General features: G+C 44.3%; 2 protein-coding genes across 4 annotated transcripts in view; one reads left to right on the top strand and one right to left on the bottom strand.

The window, feature by feature from the left end:
- NFRKB (nuclear factor related to kappaB binding protein) overlaps positions 1–3,473 on the top strand; it is a 35,275-nt gene extending 31,802 nt beyond the window's left edge. Inside the window, exon 28 of the transcript XR_010127670.1 lies at positions 3,273–3,473. The gene's annotated coding sequence lies outside the window, so the exon portion shown is untranslated. The remainder of the gene's footprint in view (positions 1–3,272) is intronic.
- The window catches only part of TMEM45B (transmembrane protein 45B), a 43,635-nt gene continuing 19,670 nt past the window's right edge, over positions 1,683–25,647 (bottom strand). For 2 of the 3 annotated variants that reach the window (XM_054440497.2, XM_054440498.2), the window contains exons 2-6: positions 10,654–10,839; positions 8,499–8,705; positions 7,419–7,603; positions 5,850–5,995; positions 1,683–4,741 (exon numbers count right to left, since the gene is read on the bottom strand). In XM_054440497.2, coding sequence (XP_054296472.1) covers positions 4,630–4,741; positions 5,850–5,995; positions 7,419–7,603; positions 8,499–8,705; positions 10,654–10,831 — 828 coding nt within the window. In that variant the 5' untranslated portion in view covers positions 10,832–10,839 and the 3' untranslated portion in view covers positions 1,683–4,629. The remainder of the gene's footprint in view (positions 4,742–5,849; positions 5,996–7,418; positions 7,604–8,498; positions 8,706–10,653; positions 10,840–25,647) is intronic. The other variant, XM_054440496.2, reaches the window with a different exon arrangement.

Genomic DNA, 25,647 nt, shown 5'->3' with positions numbered 1-25,647 from the left:
GCCTTTTAAGTAAAAGTTTTTTTTTTTTTTTGTGGCCGGGCGCGGTGGCTCACGCCTGTAAATCCCAGCACTTTGGTAGGCCAAGGTGGGCAGATCATGAGGGCAGGAGATTGAGACCATCCTGAACACATGGTGAAACCCCGTCTCTACTAAACTACAAAAAATTAGCCGGGCGTGGTGGTGTACACCTGTAGTCGCAGCTACTCGGGAGGCTGAGGTAAGGGAATTGCTTGAAGCTGGGAGCCGAGATCATGCCACTGCACTCCGGCCTGCAAGACTCCGTCTCGAAAAAAAGTTTTTTGACCCTTGCTCCAGAGTAGAGATGGTGGAGGACAGTGGGGGTGCAAGGAACAGGGATTTGTCTGCCTGGCAGTACCAGCCCCAAAAGAAGCCACTCTAGATTTGCAGGTCATTTAATCCTGGCTATTTCACTCTTCTCAGCCTCTCAGCTACAGGCAGAGCTCAGGACAGTATTTTAAAATGTAATTAATTCAAGCACTGCTTGTCAACAATATATGCATCTCTTGTTTTGGGGCAGCAGTGAGTGGTAAAGGCTTTCTGAGGTGATGGTGCTTCCCTGTTTCTCTTGAAAGGGCCCAAGTTATTAAAAACGTATCTTTAATTTTTGGAGTGTATTGAAGCTGTTGTGTGTTGAAGAGGTGGAGCTGGAGGATGTGGGATGGGAGGCAGCCTGGCTTAGTTGTTGGGTGGTTAGGGGGTTGCAGAGAAGCAGAGGAGGGTCTGGGAGGCTGGTTGGCTCCGCAGCTGTTTCACAGACATTTTGTTTAATTCTTAGAGCAATTTTGTAAAATCAGTGTCATCATTCCCCTTTAACCGTTGGAAGACATGAGTCTGAGTTGAAGTTAAAGAGAGGCTTCTGATTCTAAGTCGAGTCTCTCTCTGTTGCCTTCCTCCAGGCAGGAGGGCTGTGATGTATCCTGGCGAGCCTGTGGGCGATCCAGTCTCAGGAGGTGGGAGGCCTGCACTGCAGAGAGCAGAGGTGAATGGGCCTCCCGGGTTGAGCTTGTGATGAGCAAGTAGACTGGCACGGGATGAGGTTAGCAGTGGGGAGAGGTAAGATGCAGTGCGGGGAAATGGGCCTTTCCACCTGAGAAAGGCGAGTGTGTCTGCGTTTGATAATCCTTTGATATTTACGTATCTGTTACTTCCAAGAATCACATTTCACATAGAAAGCCAGGTGACAGTTTTTAAATGGAAAAAAAAAAAAAGGTAGAAATTCCAGAGATCTTGTCTTAGGTATTTACTGCCAGCTACAAACAAACCCCTTCTGAATTTACTTAACAAGGAATTTCATAAAAGTAGCTCTGGCATTCAGCCGCAGCCCTGCCCACATTCCTGTTAGCTGAGGTCACCTGACTCTGCTTGTCGTTTTTGCACATGCAGACGTGTGCATTCTGGAGAGCAGGGAGTGAGTGTAAAGTTTAGGTTGCTTCAGGATGCTGACTCCTCAGGAAGTGTAACTTCGGCACTATCCAGCCTGTGGTGGAATAGCAATAGCGGAGAATGGAAACTCCCTACTGGAGCTGTTTATGGTGACAGCCCAGGATTTGTGCCACACTTGCTTCCTTCATATGCTGGCTTCAGGTTTCTGACAGATGAATGGCACAGCTATGGTGAGTTTTTGTTTTTGTTTTTGAGATGGAGTCTCACTCTGTAGCCCAGGCTGGAGTGCAGCGGCATGATCTCACCTCACTGCAACCTCCGCCTCCTGGGTTCAAGCGATTCTCCTGCCTCAGCCTCCTGAGTAGTTGGGATCAATCACAGGCACGCGCCACCACACCCTGCTAATTTTTGTATTTTTGGTAGAAATGGGGTTTCACCATGTTGGCTAGGCTGGTCTCCAACTCCTCACCTGAGGTGATCTGTCTGCCTCAGCCTCCCAAAGTGCTAGGATTACAGGCGTGAGCCACTGCACCCAGCCATGGTGGGTGTTTTGTAGGGAACAATTCCAAAAGGACTTCTGGTGGCAACCATTGAGCCTCTGGTTGACAGATATTGGTAAAATTTTTCAGAAAACATATCTAAGATAGGATGTGGAGAATAGTACTGTCATCAGTTTATACTTTAATACCACATCTAACAATGTGTATGATAGGGTTGATCATTTCCATGAAGGCATCACAAGCCTTACTGTGTGAAGGGCATCTAAATACATTTTAATATTTTATATCTGTTCTTCACACCTTAGCCCCTGACTCTGGAGAAAATAGTACATTTTCTTTCTTAAAATATGGTACACTTAAAAAAAATCTCAAATGTGGATCTTTTCTTTGAAAGTAAAACTGAACAGGTCCTTCTGCCCACCTCCAGTCCCCAAGATGGAACACGTTATGTCCATTGCCAATAACAGGTCCTTCAGTACTTGTTGAATGAAGAATGCTTGTGTTTCTCCACTGGCCAACCAAGGTGGATCCTGAACGTGGAACCCGGAGTTCTCTAATAACTAAATTAGTGTTTTTAGTAGCTGATTTTGAATCCCTAAGCTGTGACTTCAACTCTGAAAGGCTGGCTAACCCTGGGAGGTTACCTTCACTTCATGAAGTACAGCATTTCTTCCGAAGCGCATGCAGTGCTTTATGTAAATTCTCTCTCCTGGATTTGTGTGACGTAGCAGTGTAGAATGGTGAGACAGATGCCTGGTTTTGGAGTCATAAGACTGGCTTTGCCACCTGGCATCTGTGTGGCCTTAGGCCAGCCAACTTTTCTTTTTTTTTGAGATGCAGTCTCGCTCTGTCGCCAGGCTGGAATGCAGTGGCACAATCTTGGCTCACTGCAACCTCCGCCTCCTGGGTTCAAGTGATTCTCCTGCCTCAGCTTCCCAAGTAGCTGGGACTACAGGTGCTCGCCACCACACCAAGCTAATTTTTATATTTTTAGTAGAGACGGTTTCACCATGTTGGCCAGGATGGTCTCGATCTCTTGACCTCATGATCCACCCGCCTTGGCCTCCAAAAGTGCTGGGATTACAGGCGTGAGCCACCGTGCCCAGCTAGGCCAGCCAGCTTTTCTGAAAGACCTCATGCTCTTACACATTACAAGCGATTGTGAGAACCGAATGAGATAGGGTGCATCTCAGATTCTGAAAAATACTATGCACGTGGAAAGTATTATCTGGTCTCTAAGGCCCATCAACTTGGTCCTGACTCACTTTTATCAGTTTGTAGAACTTAATCTTTTTAAGTTCTCCATTTTTTTATGCTTTCATTTTTTAATGTGCTACCCTCTCTACCTGGGATGTGCTTTTTCTACAGGGCGAGCTCTGCATTTCCCTCCTCTCCTTTTTCTCATCGTGGTTTGTACTTGCCTCTCAGCACCCATCACACTGGATGTAACTACTGGCATGTCTCTCCTGTTTGACTGTAAACTCCTTGCTGGACACATATCTCAGGAGCCCTTACAGCCATTTCAGTGCTGTTGTAAAGTGGATATTTAATAAATATTTGTTGACGGAAGTTTGTTTGTTTGTTTTTGAGACAGAGTCTTGCTCTGTCGCCCAGGCTGGAGTACAGTGGCATGATCTTGGCTCACTGCAAGCTCCCCTGCCGGGTTCATGCCATTCTCTTGCCTCAGCCTCCCGAGTAGCTGGGACTACAGGTGCCCGCCACCACACCTGGCTAATTTTTTGTATTTTCAGTAGAGACGGGGTTTCACCATGTTAGCCAGCATGGTCTTGATCTCCTGACCCCGTGATCCGCCTGCCTCGGCCTCCCAAAGTGCTAGGATTACAGGCGCGGTGAAGGAAGTTTTTAAAAAAGAACAGATCCAGAAGCAAGATTAGGGTATCAAGATTTTACATTACTAATTCTGAATTCGTTATCCTTTGCTTTCAGCTGTATTAAAATTGAAAGCCTTCCATACCTGACATTTTTCTATCTCATTATACAGCTTTCCTATCAGATCTTCTTTCTTTTAGGGTGACTTTGAAGAATCAGAACATCAGGGCTCCAACTCTCAGTAGAGCCAGTAACCAGCTTCCTGACTTAAAAAAAAATCACCTTTGGCCTAATTTTGTCACTTACAAACAGTGGTATTGCAGTACCCTGGTATGATTAGTTATGATATGTTTAACAATAGTTTTAAAATACCAAAGCTTGTGAATCATTTTACTTTCAAAAAAATATGTAAGTTAGAATTGTAATTCTAAAGGCACTGTTATTTGCTTACACATTCTAACATATTTCTAATAAGAAAGTACCTGCTTTCTTAAGAGAAAAAGGGTTAAGTTACCAAAAGCAGCAAGTTCTCCTGCTGGGCTCATACCCTGGATTCATCCATGACGCTACTTCCATTGTAAGGCTTTTAGCATTTCTTGATTTCTCTTGACACTGAGGCACAAAGGCCTGCTGCTTATAAGCATTACTTCATTTTTCCTTGTGAAGGGTACTATACCAACACAGACTTTATATTATGTTTAAAAATCTCAACTGCAAGATACACAGGATGCTGTAGGCCTGATTTCCTGTTTTAGAACCTCCAGCCCTGTGTTGAATGAGGAGGTGCAAATATATAGACCCTTAAGATCAGAACACAGCAGGCATTCAGGTGGAGGGGATGGACTTCATTCATTCCAGCTGTGCAGTGGGACATCTGCGCCCTCCACGTCTTGGCTCATTCCTCGTCTGAGCCACTCAAGAGGGCGGTCTGGTAAGTGTCATCTGAATTCAGCTTCTGAATTCCAATGATTTCTCCCCTTCCGTGTCTCTTCATCCGAGTCAAAAGGCTTTAACAGAGAAAGAATAAGAGCCAATTAGCCAGAGATTCCCTTAATCTATCATTACCCAAGGATGTGAAGGCATCTACTGGTTCTTAAACTATTTTCTTTATATTTCTATCAAATACTGTGATTACATGTCTATAAACTAGACTTCTTAGGAAATATCAGTAGATAAAGGGGTGATGGTGGAAACTACTGAATGTCATAATTGAGGCCAAGGTCTCCTGCCTATCTTGGTTTACTGTTTCACTGGCTGGGCAGCAGAAATAAAAGAAACTGACTTGATCTCCCTTCTCTTTGGTCCGTGTGGAACTCTTTCTGGATGAAATAATGGCAAAAACCACAGTTACTTTTGCACCAACCTAATATTCTGCTTGGGATCTAGAGAAATGACCTAGAAGAAAAGGTAGAGGCAGCCGAACAGCAAATAGAACTGGTAATACCATTTGCTAAAAGTCACCCTTGCACTGAGAGGCTCTGCCATTTATTAGTGGGGTGACCTTGGTCAAGTTACTCAGCTTTTTGAAGCCTTGTTTTCTCCACCTGTAAAAAATAAGTGCATACTTCATAAAGCAATGAACATTAAATGGGATAATAGAGTGTAGCTGCTTTCCACTGGGCCTGGGGCACAGCAAGTGCATAGGAGTCCATAGCTGTTATCTATATGCCTCTAAGGAGCCTTCAGTGAGGGGTGGAGTGCAGTTTGTCTTAACATTCTGCTCTGGTTTATTTTTTGATTGTCACGTCATCTCTGGGAAGCAGGGAGGGCAGGTCTGGAAATACGTTGATGGGTCCAGAATGAACCCTTTACGTGGGGGACTGCCATCCAGTACTGATTCCCATTTCAGTTTTCCCCACCACACCATAGGCTTAAAATCTGTGAGACCTGCATTTGAACCCTGGGTCCCTCAGGTTACTATGACCCAGACAGGTCATTAAACTTTGAAAAGCCTCATTCCCCTTGTTTGCAGATAAGGGTACTGATACCTTCCCTGCGTGAGAGTACCTTGCACAGAATTTGGCATGTAGTCGGCACTCATCAGATGGTGCAAGTTAATCACATCAGTCCTGCTTAGAGTTAGGAGGAAAAACTTCACTAAAGTGTCAGACATACCAGTAAACAAGAGAATAGTTGATGGCCACGATGCTGAGGGCGGCCAGGTAGTGCCAGCAGAAGCACATGGTGATGAACATGAGGTTGGCCTCATCCTTCTGGTCCCATTCGGGTGTCCCAAAAGGTGGGAACAGCACAAACCCAATCTAGGGGATTACACAGAGAAGTTGGTCTTGTGGTTGATGGTCCTGAGAAGTAATCTAGCCGTCCTCCTGTGGCCACCGAAGCGGCCCATATGTTACCACCGCCTCATAGTTCCCACACTTCGTTAGCATAGAAAGGCCTTTTCACATAGAAAAATGGCTCTGGCCGGGTGTGGTGGCTTATGCCTGTAATACCGCACTTTGGGAGGCTGAGGCAGGCGGATTACAAGGTTAGGAGTTCAAGACCAGCCTGACCAACATAGTGAAACCCTGTCTCTACTAAAAACACAAAAAATGAGCTAGGCATGGTGGTGGGCACCCATAATCCTAGCTAACTGGGAGGCTGAGGCAGGAGAATTGCTTGAACCTGGGAGGTGGAGGTTGCAGTGAGCCGAGATCATGACACTGCACACCAGTCCGGGCCACAGTGCGAGACTCTGTCTGGAAAAAAAAAAAAAAAAGCCGGGCACAGTGGCTCATGCCTGTAATCCCAGCACTTTGGGAGGCTGAGGCGGGCGGATCATGAGGTCAGGAGATTGAAACCATCCAGGCTAACACGGTGAAACCCCTTGTCTACTAAAAATACAAAAAATTAGCCAGGCGTGGTGGCAGGCGCCTGTAGTCCCAGCTACTTGGGAGGCTGAGGCAGGAGAATGGCATGAACCTGGGAGGTGGAGCTTTCAGTGCGCCGAGATTGCGCCACTGCACTCCAGCCTGGGTGACAAAGCGAGACGCCGTCTCAAAAAAAAAAAAAAAAAAAAGACTTCAGGTTAATTTTGGTTGTATAGGCTTACTTAAAAACACAACAAGTCCAGGTGCAGTGGCTCACGCCTATAATCCCAGCTCTTTGGGAGGCTGAGGCAGGTGGATCACTCGAGGTCAGGAGTTCGAGACCTGCCTGGCCAACATGGTGAAACCCTGTCTCTAAAAATACAAAAAAAATAGCCAGGTGTGGTGGCGGGCACCTGTAACCTGAGCTACTCAGGAGGCTGAGGCATGAGAAACGCTTGAACCTGGGAGATGGAGGTTGCAGTCAGCCGAGATTGCGCCACTGCACTCTAGCCTGGGTGACGGGGCAAGTCTCTCTCAAAACAAACAACAAAACAGAACTTCAGGGCCCACATTTCCAGTGGACAGTTTAGCAAGCAGAGCCTGTGAAAGGCATCAGCCCATCCTCTGGGGAGGGCAGCTGAACCTCACTGTGCATGCTCTAAATTTTGGATTGCTAATGCATCCTCTGGATGTTAATGGATAAAACTAGGAGTCAAAGGGCGGGCATGGAGGGGAAAGGGTCATCTAAACCCCTTTGCATGGCACGTTAATGCTGCATTTTCAGACCCCATATTCTCGTCAGGGATTTCTCTTGGATGCACTTGGTGGGGCTTCTCCATCCAGACCAGCGCAGGGCCTGGGTGTGGAAAATCACCTGCCAGAACCAGGTTCCCTGAAGAATGATGAGACTGGTTCGGAAAAGTTCCAACACAATGTGGTCCCGGAAGATCACCTCTAGGGAGATACTGACACACCCTCCAAACAGAGCATACAGCAGGAGTGAGTGGATGTGTTGGTCCAGCGGAGGCCGGTTGTGGACGTGGTAGTAGAAGAGGAAACCTGTCACAAACCAGATGGCAGCTGTCAGGGCTACACTTGGCTTTCACCATCACCGAAGTTTCCTCCTACACCTGTCTCAGCTAGGTTCTTCAGCATTTAGGAAGTTAGTTTACGTAACATTACAGGTAGCAAACAGATGCGAGTAAGTGTATTTCATGAGTATGTTAGGAGTATAAAGCAGCAAGGGATTGTATCTTAAAATCTCTATGGAACCCATGGTGGGGTCAGTATAGGATGGGCCGGCTGAAGCATGTTGCTGATTTCTAACAGACTGTGTGTGTGCATTTGAAATTCAGTTTTGCCCTCAACCTTTTTTTGACTCTTGCTGAGGTACAGAAGTGAGGTTGTTAGATGACAAAATGTATTTTCATACCCCCGTCAGTGTGAGTCATACTGGGAGCGCTCCCCTAGCTGCAGGGTGGGTCTCCTGAGACTTGTGATGGAGGCAAGATGGTACCTCCCTGGGTGAAAGGTAGAGTGTGGTTTCGCTTAACCAAAGGGGTGTATCCCCTGCATGGTGGCATTCAGCCAGCTGGGGCATTGTGTGTACACGCATGTGTGTGTGCGCACATACATCCACACCGAGGAGTATGCACGTGCGTGAGCAGGGGCTGCTGGCCGCAGTGGGAAGGCAAGGAGGACTCCTGCAGTGTTAGCCAGGGGCTTTGGGAGCTGCCTGCAAGCCTCAAAGCTTTCATGGGCTACTTTAGGGAATATGTCACCTGGCCCATCCAGAGCAGAGCACTAGGTCCTATTCAGGTTTTGGCAGTCCAGAGATGTGGATTTTCTGGGGAAGATTATTATATTTGCAACATTTCTGATATTTTGTACTCTGATCCTTCATAAATATGGCTTGTCAGGCTCTCCTTCCTCTCCATCCATTCCACAAAATTACCTTCCATGAATACTGCCACAGCCATAACCAGTCTGTCCACCCCCAGGGGAACGTGGCTGACCAGATAGGTGAGCATGTCAACAATTCCTGAGACTGCAAAGAATAGGTACATGGTGCTGTGCTGCCAGTTCATTAACTTTATCCAGTGGTTCTCATGGTAGAGGTGCAGGTGGGGCCCGTCCGGAACAAACTGCTCTGCCAGGATACCTGCAGGGAAATGAGGATGGATGTTTTAGAGGGAAGAGTAGCTCCAAGACAAACAGGAGACAGGAATAACCCAAAGGCATGAGCGAAGCGGAGATGGGGTGAGGTGAGGGTGGCCCGCGGGTCAGCAGAGCTACTTTGCTGCCTCAGGTGCAGCTGCTTCAGTATAAAGTAGGGTGTGTGCTGAGTAACCTGTGTAGACATCTTGCCATTGTTGTTCCTTTTAGGGGTTTGGGGTTGAGGGTAGAACTCTCAACGCAACCACACACAGATCCCCAGGAGGTTTGTCCAGGAGCGGAGATGAGCAAGACATCATCACTTAAGTTGGAGTGTGGCTGATAGAATAATCTCTGGGCTTACCTGCCAAGTGAGCAGTGAAAGAAATCCCAGACAGAAACAATTAGGTTGAAAGCAGAATCCGAGCAGAGACACACTGGTAATGAAGACACCTGTACATGCCAAGGGAGGGAAGCGGCTCCCAGGTGCGTGTCTGCAGGGCTGATTTTGAGTGCGTGTCCTTCCTGGGCACAGAACCAGCTCTGCAAGCCCTGCGCCCCTCCCAGCTGTGTGTTTTAAAACACCGGGTAAACAAGGCAGAGGCCCCATGATGTGGGCCAGAAAATGACGAAACTGTGCCACAGGATAGCTCTTAGTTCTTATCCCTTCTACTTTTATCACCTAATTTGGAAGGCAAAAGATTTGTCTTTATGCCTGGTACCCAAAATGTTCTTGGGGAAGCCTAGAAGAAATCCTCCATGATGACATTTTGGACTCTGTTTCCCAGATACTTGTTTCTCAAGCCAGACCCTTTTTGAATTCCCACACAAAGAGTCAGGAAGTTGTGGAAATGACCCAGGAAAAGTCCCAGTGACACTAGAATGGAAGCCCTGTGACAGCAGCGACTGTGTGGTTCCCCAGTTTATCTCCTATGCCTGGAACAGTGACTTCCTGGCTTGTGGTAGGAGTGCTAGAGAGCTGTTGAATGAGTACCATTTTCACCCAGTCAAGGGGCCAAATATTGTAATTGTCCTAGCTTTATTTAGGCAAGGTTGATGCTGTCCTGATCCTTTAAGCCACAGGTCCCTGTCACTTCTCACGGGAGGCCTCTCTGATGCCTGAATGGTGAGTGGGGAAATTCAGCAGGGTGAGGCCAACAAAGCCCTGTAAAGCTTTGATTCCTCCAAGAGAAGCGATGTTGCTTCACTCTCTCCAAGAAACCATAGGCCACTGATGACAAGTGGTAATTGTCAGTTGCAGATTAAGACCCCTCATTCCCCCCCAGGTGGGGCTGGTCCTGAGGAAGAACACTTGTTACTGTCGTCACTGTTTGTTCCTGGAGGGCCGCAGTGGAGCAGAGTGGATGCAAAGGAAACAGTGGGAGTGGGTGGATCTTGTTGGAATGGGGCAGAGTGAAGGAAAATCCCTCTCCAACAGCCCTCTGCTGCTTTTTCTCTCCCACTGGCTAATTTACTAATCTACATAAACTCTCTCTCTATAAGCGCTTGAGACTTGAGGATGAAGATAAGCCAATGGGTTGGGTGTTAACTACTGTAAGGATCTGGAGGGAGAGACAATTGAAGAAAAAAGGTGATTTTTCTACTTTTTCACAACTAAGGTACGTGAGCCTAATCTATTTTGTTTTTTTTTCTTTTTATTTGTGTCATATCTTTTTCATACAGTGGGTGTTTTGCTCCTACAACTTTCCATACCTGTGTCCTTGTTGATTTGATAGTTTTTCACAGTGTCCCATGATGTGAGAGCTGTCAACCGTTAGTATTATAAAGCTCTGTACACGATGGATGTTATGATAAAATAGTCTAGTGGCCATCGGGAAATTGTTGCCCTATTATCTCTGCCAGTGGAAACATCTATTTCACAGGGCTCAGAAAATGAATTAAAGGTTCTGGGTATGATGAGGAGATTCCCTGGACCAAATGACCCCTGTTCTTACCAATGACGGAAAACAAAGTCCTAATTGCGGCTTCGACGATCTCGAGACGCTGATAGTAATGTAGTGGGCTGTTCTTCCGCGTGTGGTTAAAGTACTTCAGAGGGTACTTCACTGACCAACACAGCCCAATGATCAGGAAGAAACTCCCTGGAAGTGCGTGGCCCTTGAAATTTGCCATCAGGACACCTAAAAAATTAGGGGAAGGCTGTTAGGTGGCTAATGAAGAAGGCAAACAAATGTATATTTTGGCAGGAAACGATACGTGCCTGAGATTGCGAATCATAAGCCACGTTAAGAAGGATCAACACATTCTCATAAAACAAGCCTTTATGTTATGTCACTGAAGTCTCATCTATCAAGTGAGTTACATAACCAACTGGACTCCACTGTCTGTAATGCTTTAAACATGTGGGTAAAATAAGAGGATGAGGGTGGGGAAAGAGGAGGATAGGTAAATATTTATTGATCTCAGATAGAGAAACCTTCCAAGGCATAAACATAAAGGGGGGGAACTAGAAAAGAAAAATGTTCAGCTATATAAGCATCTTTTAATATCAAAACATCAAAAGGTAAACAAATCAGAAACATGCTTGTAGCAGTTGGCTATTACATTAGAGTCTTTACAAATTAATAAGAAAAAGACCATAGGAGAACAGGCAGAAGACATGAATGGATGATTCACAAAACAATACAAACAAATTATAAATCTCCCGGAAATTAGAGATGGACAAACGAAAGCACAACATCATTTTTCACCTAATTGGAAAATAATTTTAAAAAGTTTTGGTGTGGGCCGGGCGCAGTGGCTCATGCCTGTAATCCCAGCACTTTGGGAGGCCGAGGCGGGAGGATCACGAGGTCAGGAGATCGAGACCACGGTGAAACCCCATCTCTACTAAAAATACAAAAAATTAGCCGGGTGCTGGGGCGGGCGCCTGTAATCCCAGCTACTCGGGAGGCTGAGGCAGGAGAATGGCATCAACCCGGGAGGCAGAGCTTGCAGTGAGCCGAGATTGCGCCACTGCACTCCAGCCTGGGCGACAGAGCAAGACTCCGCCCCCCCCCAAAAAAAAAAAAAAAAAAAAAAAAAGTTTTGGTGTGGTGGTCTAGCACAAATGAACCTGGTCAATATGATTCACATTTTGTAAAAATCAGCATAATGATATAAACATCACCTTATTCCAAAAATTTTCAGGCATGATTTGCTTTTATCCCATTTGCAGTAGCATGAAACTATAGGATTTATTCAGAAGTAGATTGATTATTTTCCCCACTGGCCCGGGTGGTTACCTAAAGAATATGTAGGGTGGGAAAAAAATACCAGTTGTTGGTGATTGCTATGGTTTGAATGTGTCCCCTCCAAAATCCAGGTGTTGCCAAGGTGATAGCATTAAGAGAAGGGGACTTTTTTTTTTTTTTTTTGAGGCAGAGTTTCGCTCTGTTGCCCAGGCTGGAGTGCAGTGGCGCGATCTCAGCTCACTACAGCCTCCGCCTCCCAGGTTCAAGCGATTCTCCTGCCTCAGCCTCCCGAGTAGCTGGAATTACAGGCACCCGCCACCACACCTGGCTAATTTTTATATTTTTAGTAGAGACAGGGTTTCACCATGTTGGCCAGGCTTTTCTCAAACTCCTGACCTTAGGTGATCCGCCCACCTCAGCCTCCCAAAGTGCTGGGATTACAGGTGTGAGCCACCACACCCGGCCGAGAAGAGGACTTTTAAGAAGGGACTAGGCCATGAGGGCCCCTCCCTCCTGAACTAGGAGCAGATGCCCTCCCTCATACAGGGGTTGGCTAGAGGGAGCTGGTCCCCTATTTTGTCCTCCTGCATGTGAGGATGCAGCCCTCAGCAGACACCAGATGCTGGTGCCTTGATCTTGGACTTCTCAGCTTTGAGAACAGTGAGAAATAAATTTTTGTTCTTTATAAATTACCCAGTCTGCGTATTCTGTGATATCAGCACAGCAGGGACTAAGACAGAAACTGGTACCAGAGAAGTGTATAACATTTATAACCAGGTGTTATAACAAATATGTAAAAATGTGGGGGTGGCTTTGGAACTGGATAATGAATACAAGCTGGAACAGCTTTGAAGTGAGTGCTGAAAAAAGCCTGGATTGCCATGAACGGAGCACTAAGGATGATTCTGGTGAGGGCTCAGAAGAAGAGGAGAGCTGTAGGTGTGGAATATGAGCGTGGGGAAAGCCTCCTTCTTAGAGATTGCCTAAGTGGTCATTAACAGAATGTTGATAGAGATACCGATGGTGAAGGCAATTCTGATGAGGTCTCAGACAGATATAAAGAACAAGGTATTGGAAACTGGAAGAAAGGTTATCCTTGTTAGAAAGTGGTAAAGAACTTAGCTGAATTATGTCGTGTTCTAGGACTTCATGGAGGGCAGAACTTAAGAATGATGACCTAGGATATTTGGCAGAAGAGATAGAAAGTAGCAAAGTGTTCAGGATGCTGTGTGGCTTCTCTTAACTGCTTATAGAAAAACATGAGAGGCTGGGCGCGGTGGCTCACGCCTGTAATCCCAGCACTTTGGGAGGGCGAGGCAGGCAGATCACCTGAGGTCAGGAGTTCGAGATACGCCTGACAAACATGGTGAAACCCTGTCTCTACTAAACATACAAAAATTAGCCGGTGTGGTGGCTCACGCCTGTAATCCCAGCACTTTGGGAGGGCGAGGCAGGCAGATCACCTGAGGTCAGGAGTTCGAGATACGCCTGACAAACATGATGAAACCCTGTCTCTATTAAACATACAAAAATTAGCCGGGTGTGGTGGCGAGAGCCTGTAATCCCAGCTACTCGGGAGGCTGAGGCAGGAGAATCGCTTGAACCCAGGAGGGGGAGGTTGCAGTAGTGAGCTGAGATCATGCCATTGCACTCCAGCCTGAGTGACAAAAGCAAAACTCCATCTCAAAAAAAAAAAAAAAAAAAAAAAGAGAAAAACTTGAGAAAAGAGAAATTATTTGAAGGCAGAATTTATCATCAAAAGGAAAGCTAAAGGTCAATATTTGAAAAATTCTCAGCCTAGCCATGAAAAAGATAAAAACGTGTGTGTAGGAGAGAAAACCACGGGTATGGCCACATGACTGATAAGGAGATTAGTATGTGTAGAAGGAAGCCAGGTGCTAGTTATCAAGACAATGGGAAAATGACCCCAAAGGCATTTCCGAAAATGACTCCAAAGGCATTTCGGAGAATGACCCCAAAGGCATTTGGGGTTGCCTTGCTCATTATAGGCCCAGAGGGTTACAGCCTTGGGGCAGAACAGTTTCAGGGGAAGGGCCCAGGCGCCTGTGGGGTCTCAGAGATCACTGCCTAGGGCCACCTCAGGTCTCCGCTCCCCACATTTCCAGCAGAGCATTCCTCAGTCACCCTAGCTGTGGCTGAAGCAGGAGCAGGTGCAGGTTGGGCCACTGCTCCAGAGGGCACAAGTTATAAACCTTGGCGACATCCATGTGTTGCTAACTCTGTAGGTATGCATACTGTATGAGCTGTGGGAGCATGGCCACCTCCACCTAGATGGAAAGGATTTCTTTGACCTCAGGGCCCAAGCAGAGATTTGTCACCGGGGTAGGGCCACTGCAGAGAGCCCCCAGTAGGCCAATACTTAGGGAAGCCTTGGAGGTGGTATCACCTGGAGCCTTGGGGGCCCAACACCCACCCCAGTGTGTTCAGAAGGTGAGATGTGGAGTCAGATAATATTATTCTCAAGCCTAAGATCTAATGTTCAGTTTTGGACTCACTTGAGACCTGTTGTTACTCCTTTCTTCCTTCCTGTTTCTCCCTTTTGGACTAGAAACATCTGTCCTGTGCCTGTCACGCCATTGTCTTTGAATCAAAGTACGCAACTCGTTTGAATTCACAGGCTCACAGCTGGAGAGAAATTTGCCTCAGGATGAAATTTATCTCAAAGTGAATTTGAGTCTCTCTCATACCTGATTTAGGTAAGATTTTGGACTTAGATTTTAAAGTTCATGTTGGAATGATTTAAGGCTTTTGAGGGCAATTGTGGTGGAATGAATGTATTTTGTGAGAGGTACGTGAATTTTGGGGGGCCAGGATTGGAATGCTATGGTGTGAATGGGTCCCCTCCAAAATTCAGGTGTTGCCAGTGTGATAGTATTAGATGTGGGGCCTTTAAGAGATGATTAAGCCATAAAGCTTCCTCCCTTGTGGATGGGATTAAGCACCCTTATAAATGGCTGAATGGAGGGAGTTGGTTCCCTTTTTTGCCCTTTCTGCCATGTGAGGCTACAGCCTTCAACAGACACCACATGCCAGTGCCTTGATCTTGGACCTCCACATCTTCAGAACTGCGAGAAATAAATTTGTTCTTTATTAATTGCTCAGTCTGTGGTATTTTGTTATAGCAGCACAAGCAGACTAAGACAGTGATCTAGAAAAGACCACCCCGGAATGTAAAGCATTCCTGGTCTGCACAGCGTATTCCAACCCTGGACACAGGCCCGTCCCTCCAGCACCAGCTACATTGTCAGGGCTGTTTCACGTCTTACACATTGACAGATGAGGGTCACACCCATCATCAAAACCTTTCACAAGCTTTTAAAAAAATGCTTACAGTTTTCAGAAAATCAACTCGTATGAAAGGCTTATAGTGAAAAGCAACAGCCTCATGTTCTATCCCTCCTCACCCCCAGCAAAGCCACTTTCAACCCTTCCAGCTGTTTCCTCCGGTGTTTACCTCCACCATTGTAGTTAATGGGTGGGTGCAAACGTAATGGCAAAAACCACAATTACTTTTGCACCAACCTAATGCTTTGTGTGTGCGGCCATTTGTTAATTCATCGTCAGGCATCACCTACCAACTTCCTGGAGCTCTCTCACAGCCTCTCCCTCTTCCCCACCCTGCTATTTTCATAGCAGTTGCATTATACTCGTTTGTTGAAATCATTAGTTTCAGTATCATGGCTCTGTAAATCCAAAGTCCTTACCAGGGCCAATAAGGCCATATATGATCCTGGGCCATCTCTTTGATTTCTCCCAGCACTCATCCCCTGCCACACTAGATCCCTTCCATTCCCTTAAACAGCTGAGAACACTCCATTCCTGCTTCAGGACATTGCACTGTCTGTGGCTTCTAGAACAGTGTTCCCACAGGGAGCCAACAGTTGTCTCCTTCACTTTACTCAGGTCTCTGTTCAAATGCCACTTTATTGCGTGACTACTGCATGTAAAATAGAGGCCTGCCCCACTTTTCAATCTATGTAGACTTGTAAGTTTTCTGAAAAGTATGAATCACCATCTGATATTGCAGACTGATTTTTTTTAAGCATCTGTCTTCATCCACTAAAATGTGGGCCTCTGGAAAGCAGAGATTTGATCTATTTGCTTATTGTGGTTAGTCCACAGCTTACTGCAGGGCCAGACACAGAGTGAGCACTCAGTAAATACTTGTGGAATGAATGAATGCGGATCCAAGTAGTGTATTATGGGTTATGTTTTCTCTAACACTTTTTTTTTTTTTTTTGAGACAGAGTCTTGCTCTGTCGCCCATGCTGGAGTGCAGTGGCATGATCTCTGCTCACTGCAAGCTCCACCTCCTGCGTTCAAGCGATTCTCCTGCCTCAGCCTCCTGAGTAGCTGAGATGAAGGATGGTGCCACCACGCCTGGCTAATTTTTGTATTTTTAGTAGAGATGGGGTTTCACCATGTTGGCCAGGCTGGTCTTGAACTCTTGACCTCAGGTGATCCACCTGCCTTGACCTCTCAACATGCTGGGATTACAGGCGTGAGCCACCACACCTGGCCTAACACTTTTGTTTTATTCTGGGGTTAATAATTGCCTTGTTTTTTTACTTGTTTATCTTCCCAAATACCAATCACTATGTTTTTCCTCCAAAGAGCTAAAAGATCTGTCAAATGTTGACCAAATTAAATTCTAGACATTTTAACCTCAGATAATTTATTTGTTTTATTCCTAGAGACCTGTTTTGAGAATATTCTCTTCAAAATTGAACTGGCTATCTGTCCTCCTGGGGCATTCTGCACCATCTTACAAATTCCCTTTGCCTTTTTCTTGTTTTCTGCCCACGCTGCCTTTTGCTGCAGCTTCCAGAAGAGCCTTTTCCTTGTTTTGGATCCCCTGTTTCTTGGATGCCATTTATTTTTCTTTCTTGGCTTACTTCCACTAATATAAGTCTAGCATTCCCAAAACTATGCATAGAAGGGAGATTCCTTGAGAATTTGCATGGTTGACAATCTCTGCCTTTTTATTGGGACGGTTTATTTAGTCCATTCATATTAATGTAATTATTGGTGTGGTTATATTTATAGTTGTCATTTTGCTATTTGTTTTCTGTCACTCATGCATTTTTTGTTCCTCTGTGCCTCATTTCCTGCTGTCATTTATGTCTAACAAGTAATTTTAGTATACTATTTTAATTACTTTTTTCATATTTTAACCTATATATATATTTTTCCTACTGCATGCTCTAGTCTAGGAATTATAGTATGCATCTTTAAATTACCATGGTCTATTTTAATAGTAACTTAATTCTGATAAAATATAGTGACTTTGTTCCAATATATAATAGCTCTATTTCCTACCCGTTCCTTCATGCATATATATATATACACACACACACATACACACACACACACTAAATAAGCCATTAATATATATGAATGGACTACATAAGCCACTCCAATAAACAGGCAGAGATGTGAGTGTGTGTGTGTGTGTGTACACATATATGTACCTATCATATTTATGTTTGGGCTTGCTATAAAGTTTTTAAGATTTAAGAATATATAAAGTCTAGGTTATAAACTACCGGTGTGGCAATTATTTCTTGAAGCAATTTTACATTTTTCAAAGCATGAATATATATATATTCTTTGATATTTAATCACATATTTACCATTTCCAGTGTTCTTCATTTCTTTCTGTCCATTTTAATAACTCTAAAACCTCATTTTCTTTCAACATGAAGGAGGTCCTTTAATATTTTTTCAGCTTTATTGTGGTATAATTGACAAATAAAAATTGTATATACTCAGGGTATATAACATGATGATTTGATATATGTATACATTGTGAAATGATTGGTATGATCAAGCTAAGGTTACCCTTTCCTTTCCTTTGTAATGAGAATCCTTAAGATCTACTCTCTTAGCAAATGTCAAGTATAGGGTTTATTATTATTACTATTATTTTTAGAGACAGGGTCTCGCCCTGTCTCTAAAAGGTGGAGTGCAGTGGCATAATCATAGTTCACTGCAACCCTGAACTTCTTGGGCTCAAGTGATCCTCCACCTCAGCCTCCTAAGTAGTTAGGACTACAGGTGTGGGCCACCACGCCTGGCCAATTTAAAAAATTTTTTGTAGAGACAAGGTCTCGCTATGTTGCCCAGGCTGGTCTTGAATTTTTGGGCTCAGGCTATTCTCTCGCCTCAACCTCCCAAGGTGCTGTGATTACAGACATAAGCCACTGTGCCTGGCCAGTATATTATTATTAATGATAGTCCCCCTCCTGTACATTAGGTCTCCAAAATTTACTCATAACTGCAAGTTTGTACCCTTTGACCAACATCTCCCCATTTCCCCCACTGCTCCAGCCCCTGGTAACAGGCATTCTATTCTGTTTATATCCAGTTTGATTATTTTAGATTCCACATATAAGTGAGATCACACAGCATTTGTCTTTCTGTGTCTGGCTTATTTCACTTAGTATAAGGTCTTCAAGGTTCATCCATGTTGTTGCAAATAGCAGGATTTCCTTCTTTTTTAAGGCTGAATAATATCCCATTTTATATATATATATACCACAAATTTTTTTGTCCATTCATCAATCAATGAACACTTAGATTGTTTCCATATCTTGGCTATTGCGAACAAAGCTGCAATGACCACGGGAGGGCAGATATCTTTTCAAGATAGGGAGTTTATTTCCTTTCGATATATACACAGAAGTGAAATTGCTGGATCGTAGGGTAGCTCTATTTTTAATTTTTTGAGAAACCTCCACACTGTTTTCCATAATAGATGTACCAATTCACATTCCCACCAACAGTATGTAAAGGTTCCCTTTTTCCACATCTACACCAATCTTGTTTTGATTTTTTGGCAATAGCCATCCCAACAGGTATAAGGTAATATCTTATTGTGACTTTGATGTACATTTCCCTGATGATTAGTGATGTTGAGCATCTTTTCATAAACCAGTTGGCCATTGTATGTCTTCTTTAGAGAAATGTCTATGCAGGTCCTTTGCCCACTTTTTTTTTTTCTCAAAGCAGAAATTTTATTGCCTCTATTCTTTGACTACAATGCTATAACAACAGAAATATTTTCTTTTACAGAAATCTCAATCACCTTAAAAATTTTTTAAGTCACTAAATAACTTTGGGTCAAAGAAGAAATCAAAACTGCAGATAAATAAAAGCAAACTTCAATTGGCATTGTATACAGTAGAACATATGAAATAGATTATAGTAAAGAATTATTAAAACACAAAGAATCCAGGATGTGGAAAGCTGGGATGAGTATTACTCACGCCCTAACAGCAACGATAGCAGATAAACTACAAAATCATAACTTTTCCTAAACTCATTTGAGAACTGAGATCATAGGGCAATCAACAAGGCTAAAATGGGCTGGGCACAGTGGCTTATGCCTGTAATCCCAGCACTTTGGGAGGCCGAGGCAGGCAGATCACCTGAGGTGAGGAATTCAAGACCAGCCTGGCCAACATGGCAAAACTCTGTCTCTACCAAAAATATAAAAAATTAGCCAGGCGTGGTGGCGCAGGCCTGTAGTCCCAGCCACTCGGGAGGCTGAGGCAGAAGAATCGCTTGAACCTGAGAGGTGGAGGTTACAGTGAGCCGAGATTGCGCCACTGCACTCAGCCTGTTTCCTACTTTTTAATAGGGTATTTGTTTTTTACTATTGAGTAGTAAGAGTTTCTTGTATATTTTGGATATTAGCTCATCGCATATATGCTTTGCAAATATTTTCTCCCCATCTATGGGTATCTTTACTCTCTTCATGGTTTTCTTTGCTATGCAAAAGCTTTTTAGTTTGATGCAATCCTACTCCTTTACTTTTGCTTTTGTTGCCTGTGCTTTTGTTGTCATATCAAAAAAGAAATCAATGCTAGCACCAATGTCATGTACCTTTCCCTGCATGTTTTCTTCTAGGAGTTTTACCATTTTAGGTCTTACATTTAAATCTTTCATCCACTTTTAGTTGATTTTTGTATATAGTGGAAGATGAAGATCCAATTTCTTTAATTTTTTTTTGCATGTGGATATCCAGTTTTTCCAGTACCATTTATTGAAGATACTCTTCTTTCCTTATTCTTGTTCTTGACACCTTTTAGAAGATTAGTTAACCTTATATGAGTGGGTTTATTTCTGTGCTTTCAATTCTGTTCCATTACTCTATGTGTGTTTTTATGCCAGCACTATATTGTTTTGATTGCTATAGCTTTATAATATAATTTGAACACAGGAAGTGTGATGCTTCTGGCTTTGTCCTTCCTGTGTGGTTCTCTTTGTGTTTTTTAAAATTCAGTGTTGGTTGAGCTTTTTTAAAAAAATCTGCAATTCAATATTTTTCATCAAACCTGGGAAGCTTTCAGTTATTACTTCTTTATTTTTTTCTCTCTCCCTTTTTGGGGCCCCCATTACATGTATGTGGGGACATTTAGCATCATCCCATGTGTGTCTGAAGGTCTGTTCATTTGTCTTCATTTTTCTCTCTGTTTTTCGAATTGGATCATTTCTATTGGTCTATTTTCATGTTCACTGGTTCTTCCACTATCTCAAAATCTGCTATTGAGCCCATCTAGTGAATTCGAAATTGTACCTTCCAACTCCAGAATTTCCATTTAATTCTTTTTATAATTTGTATTTCTCTATTTAGATTCCCTATTTGTCGAGTCATTTAAATCATATTTTCTTTTAATTCCTTGAACAGTTTTCTTTAATTCTCTGAGGCCGGGCATAGTGGCTCATGCCTGTAATCCCAGCACTCTGGGAGGCCGAGGCGGGCGGATCACTTGAGGTCAGGAGTTCAAGACTAGCCTGGCAAACATGGTGAAACCCCGTCTCTACTAAAAATACAAAATTTAGCGGGGCGTGGTAGTGGACACCTGTAATCTCAGCAACTTGGGAGGCTGAGGCAGGAGAATCACTTGAACCCAGGAGGCAGAAGTTGCAGTGAGCTGAGATCGCGTCACTGCACTCCAGCCTGGGCGACAGAGTGAGACTCTATCTCCAAAAAAAAAAAAAAACAAAAAATTTCAAGCCCATTACACTTCCAGCCCCTCTGTGTGAGGGTTGGAGAAGGCCAGTTTTCAAGTCTCCCTTGTCTTTCACTTTTTCCTGGGCTCTCTCAAGTCTTCTCCATGTATGCATAGTTTTTTCAGTCAGCCAGGGATGCGTGAAGAGCTCACTTCAATACTTCTCTGATTCTCATTTCCAGAATCTCCCTATTAAATTCCTGGTTGGCCTGCTGCTTGCCCCAAGTGGGGCTGCAGCCTCAAGCTAGCAAAGCTGTGGATTTGCCCTGCTCATTTCCAAGTGTTCATTCCCATGTTAAGCCAGCAAAGCCAAGGATTTTCAACCCCCCAGCCACTGCTCTGAATTGAATCTGTTTGTGTGGCAGTTTTCATGGCCAGCCCCATCTTACTTAAAAGTCACTGGCTGAGCTGGGGGGTGATGGGAGCAGTCACAGGCAAAAAAAGCCACAATCTCCTACTTGCCTGAAGATCTAGTAGTTTTTCAAGAATAAATGCTGCTCAATTTTTTGCCTGCATTTTGTCAATTTCCAGTTCCCTGAAATGGTTGGTTTTGATAAACAATTTTGTCTAGTTTTATATATTTTTTGGTTGGTTGTTGCTTTTTTTTTTTAACAGAAAGAAATTGCCTGCCTCTTTGTGCTGCCGTAACTGGAAGGCCTTCTCCTTGTTGTTATTATTTTTTGAGATGGAGTTTCGCTCTTGTTGCCCAGGCTGGAGTGCAATGGTGCAATCTTGGCTCACTGCAACCTCTGCCTTCAAGCAATTCTCCTCCCTCAGTCTCCCAAGTAGCTGGGATTACAGGCGTGCACCACCACGCCCAGCTAATTATTTTGTATTTTTAGTAGAGACAGGGTTTCACCATGTTGGTCAGGCTGATCTCGAACCCTGACCTCAAGTGATCCACCTGCCTCAGCCTCCCAAAGTGCTGGGATTACAGGTGTGAGCCACTGTGCCCAGCCCACTTTCTTTTTAAACCCTCCTTTGAACATAAAAAATTTACATTTTTGTTTAATGTTTAACACAGGTGCCTTTCAATATCAAGCTTGTTATACTTCATTTTCCTAGGCAAAGGTGCAGAAAAACCAGCTTTGCAAATGTAGGTCAAAACTGCACAGTGACTAACCGGCTTCCCTCCTCCCTGCCCTTCCTCATTTTTCTCAAAAGCAGTACCTGAATAAAGGCAGAGTCCTTGTCTGCCTCTATGTACTTGATACCGGCTTGTCAAGACCCACCCTTCCCTTTTACCTCGTCTAAAATTCACACCAGTGGACAGCAGGGCCTGCAGCATGTCTGTAAAAATTTATTTAAACTTATGTATGATTCATAGAAGACTGAGTACTTTGATTTGATAGGGATGGGCTATATTTCTTCCATTAACAAATTAATGGATTAGTTCCTTAGATTAGCTACATTATAGAACACGTGGAGGAGATGGAGGATGAGTCAGTTTTAGTTACAGGAGGAACAAGGTAATAAATAACTTCAAGTAGAACAGTAAAAATTTGGACTTCTCAATAATTTGGATAACCCATTTTCCAAATATAGGCTAAGCACCTGGTGTGGTTTAGCATTAAAAACATTTAAATAAAATAAATGTTAAATAAAAAAATACTTAAGGAATGTGTTTCCTAATATACACAACTGGTGTGGGCAATATACAATAAAACCTTTCAATCTAAGGGCAAACTTACAAATAGGAAAACAAATATCAGATAGTGCTTTTAGGTCAGGTGCAGTGGCTCACACCTGTAATCCCAGCACTTTGGAAGGCTGAGGCGGGAAGATTGCTTGAGCCCAGGTGTTCAAGATCAGCCTGGGCAACATAGTGAGACCCCTGTCTCTACTAAAAATAAATTAGCTGGGCATGGAAGGGCACGCCTGTAGTCCAAGCTACTCAGGAGGCTGGGATGGGAGGATTGCTTGAGCCTGAGGTTGAGGCTACAGTGAGCTGTGATTGCACCGCTGACACTCCGTGTCACTCCACCGCTGGATGACAGAGTGAGATCCTGTCTCCAAAGGAAAAAAATAAGTGCTTTCACAAAGGCAAAGTCCCCAACTTTCTTATTTCAATATATTTCCTCTTTTTTTTAATTTCACATGAGATAGGATGGGAGTGTGAGGGGAGGATTGAATGTTTTGGACAAGTAGTAACTTTGCCTTTCACTTTCTGCTGGGCTGTCTCAGGTCTTCCCCATAGATGCATAGCTTTTTCAGTCGGCCAGGGATGTGTGAAGACCTCATCTCAACACTTCCATGACTCTCATTTCCAGAATCTCCCTATTAAATCCCTGGCTATCTGCTGCTATGGCCTAGTATTAAAAATAGCAACCAAGCTGGCAACCAAGAAGACTGGAGGTTTGGGCAACTGTTCCTTTTTATTTCATATCTAGGGAGATCATTGGATCCTTCCCTCCCTCCCTCTCTCCTTCCTTCTCTCTCTCTCTCATTTGAGATAAGTGAAATAGAAGATAAGGTAGAAGGAGTCAGAAAGAGAAAATGGAGGCAAGAGTAAGGGAGAATGAGGAGCAAGGAAACCAGAGGGAAACAGAGGCACAGAAGAGAGAGGAAATGGTGCCAAGGAAAGGAGAAATTATGGTTGATGCCATTTGGCTGTAGTTAAAAGTAAAACTTGATATGGTGCTTTAAAAAAATATAGCAGGAATTTTCCCTTATTTTAGAGGGGGAAAGCAGGAATGATGAAGGAAGAGATGTCCAGATGAATGGAAGAATCAGAAAAAGGGGGAAAGTGAATTTTGTTTTTCTCCTCAAGTGCCTAGGCTTGGCAGCCAGCACTCTCTAACATTATGTTGCTCCCACAGGTGGAGAGTTAAAGCAAATGTCTCCCAGTTTGTGGTGGCAGACACAAAATCTATAGATCCCCAAATATCCCAGAGACCTGGGGCCTCTACGCAGTTCCAATCACGTGTTTGACTGAATAAATTATATTTTATCTTTACTATAAGATATTATATAACCATTAAACAGAATGAATTGGAGGTATGCCAGCTGTCCTAGAAGGTTTTTCATAAGATGTTGGCTGAGACAAGCAAGAAGAGTGACAAGAGTGAAACTCTGTCTCGCAAAAAAATTAAAATAAAATAAAATTAGTATCATTAAAATTCTTTGTATCATTAAAATTCAGGCAACTCAGGCTCTGTCACAGTACAAGGTTAAGCCATTAGGTCATTCTCGAGTCCAATGGCTCACAACGGGGACTGGTGGTGGCGCTCTGGCTTCTCTGGGTGGAGACCAGGGACACTGCTGAACATCCTCCAAAGCACAGGACGGCCCCACAACCAAGACTCTTGTCGCCCGGAGTATCAGCAATGTCGAGGCTGTGAGATCCTGCTCTCACCCAGGCCTGCTTCCCAAAGCCCTTTAAGTCCTGAAGGGAGAAGACAGCAGGCTGCCTTCTTTCTGTTATTTAAATCCCACTTAACTCCCTCTTAGAGCATGTTCTTCTCCCTTTAAGACTAGCCTGGGGGCTGCATGCGGTGGCTCACGCCTGTAATCCCAGCACTTTGGGAGGCTGAGGTGGGCGGATCACCTGAGGTCAGGAATTCGAGACCAGGCTGGCCAACATGGTGAAACCCCATCTCTACTAAAAATGCAAAAATTAGCTGGGCATGGTGGCGGGCACCTGTAGTCCCAGCTAATCAGGAGGCTGAGGCATGAGAATAGCTTGAACCCAGGAGGCAGAGGTTACAGTGAGCTGAGATTGAGCCACTGCACTCTAGCCTGGGTGATAAAGCAAGACTTAGTCCCCTCTCAAAAAAAAGAAACGAGCCTGGGTAACATGGTGAAACTCTATTTCTACAAAAAAAAAAAAAAAAAAGAAAAAAAATTAGCTGGGTGTGGTGGTGCGTGCCTGTAGTCCCAGCTACTCGGGAGGTTGAGGCTGCAGTGAGCCATGATTATGTCACTGCACTCCAGCCTGGGCAACAGAAGAGACCCTGTCTCAAAAAATAAATAAATAAATAAATAAAAGCCCAGCGCAGTGGCTCATGCCTGCAATATCAGCACTTTGGGAGGCTGAGAAGGTCGGATTGCCTGAGCTCAAGAGTTCAAGACCAGCCTGGCTAACATAGTGAAACCCTGTCTCTTACTAAAAATACAAAAATTAGCCAGGCATGGTAGTGGGCACCTGTAATCCCAGCTACTCAGGAGGCTGAGGCAGGAGAATCTCTTGAACCCGGGAGGCAGAGATTGCAGTGAGCTGAGATCGCGCCACTGCACTCCAGCCTGGGAGACAGAGCAAGACTCTGTCTCAAAACAAAAAAAGAAAAAAAAAAGAAAAGAAAAAGAAAGAAACCCCTCACTCTCACTAGTCTTCTCCTTCCCCAGCCCTATCTACATGTGGTAGCGACCAGCCCTGGCTGGTCTTAAAGGCAGAAGAGCATGCTCTAAGAGGGAGTAAGTGGGATTTCAATAACAAAGAAAGAAGGCAGCCTGTTCTCTTCTACCTTCAGGACTAAAGGGCTTTGGGAAGCAGGCCTGGGCGAGAGCAGGATCTCACAGCCTCGGCATTGCTGATACTCTGGGCCACAGGGGGTCTTGGTTGTGGGGCTGTCCTGCACATTGCGGGGTGTCCAGCAGGCAGCCACCAGTCGATTTTATATTTCTACATGTTTGCCTTTCAATTCATAAATTGAATTATATAATATGTGGCCTTTTGTGACTGGCCCTTTCTGTTGGCACAGTGTTTCCCAGGTTTCTC

The sequence above is a fragment of the Pongo pygmaeus genome, chromosome 9 (genome assembly GCF_028885625.2).
Source record: "Pongo pygmaeus isolate AG05252 chromosome 9, NHGRI_mPonPyg2-v2.0_pri, whole genome shotgun sequence".
NCBI classification, from domain to species: Eukaryota; Metazoa; Chordata; class Mammalia; order Primates; family Hominidae; genus Pongo; species Pongo pygmaeus.
Note: the sequence above shows the minus strand (reverse complement) of the source record. Positions and strands in the feature narration are given on the sequence as shown.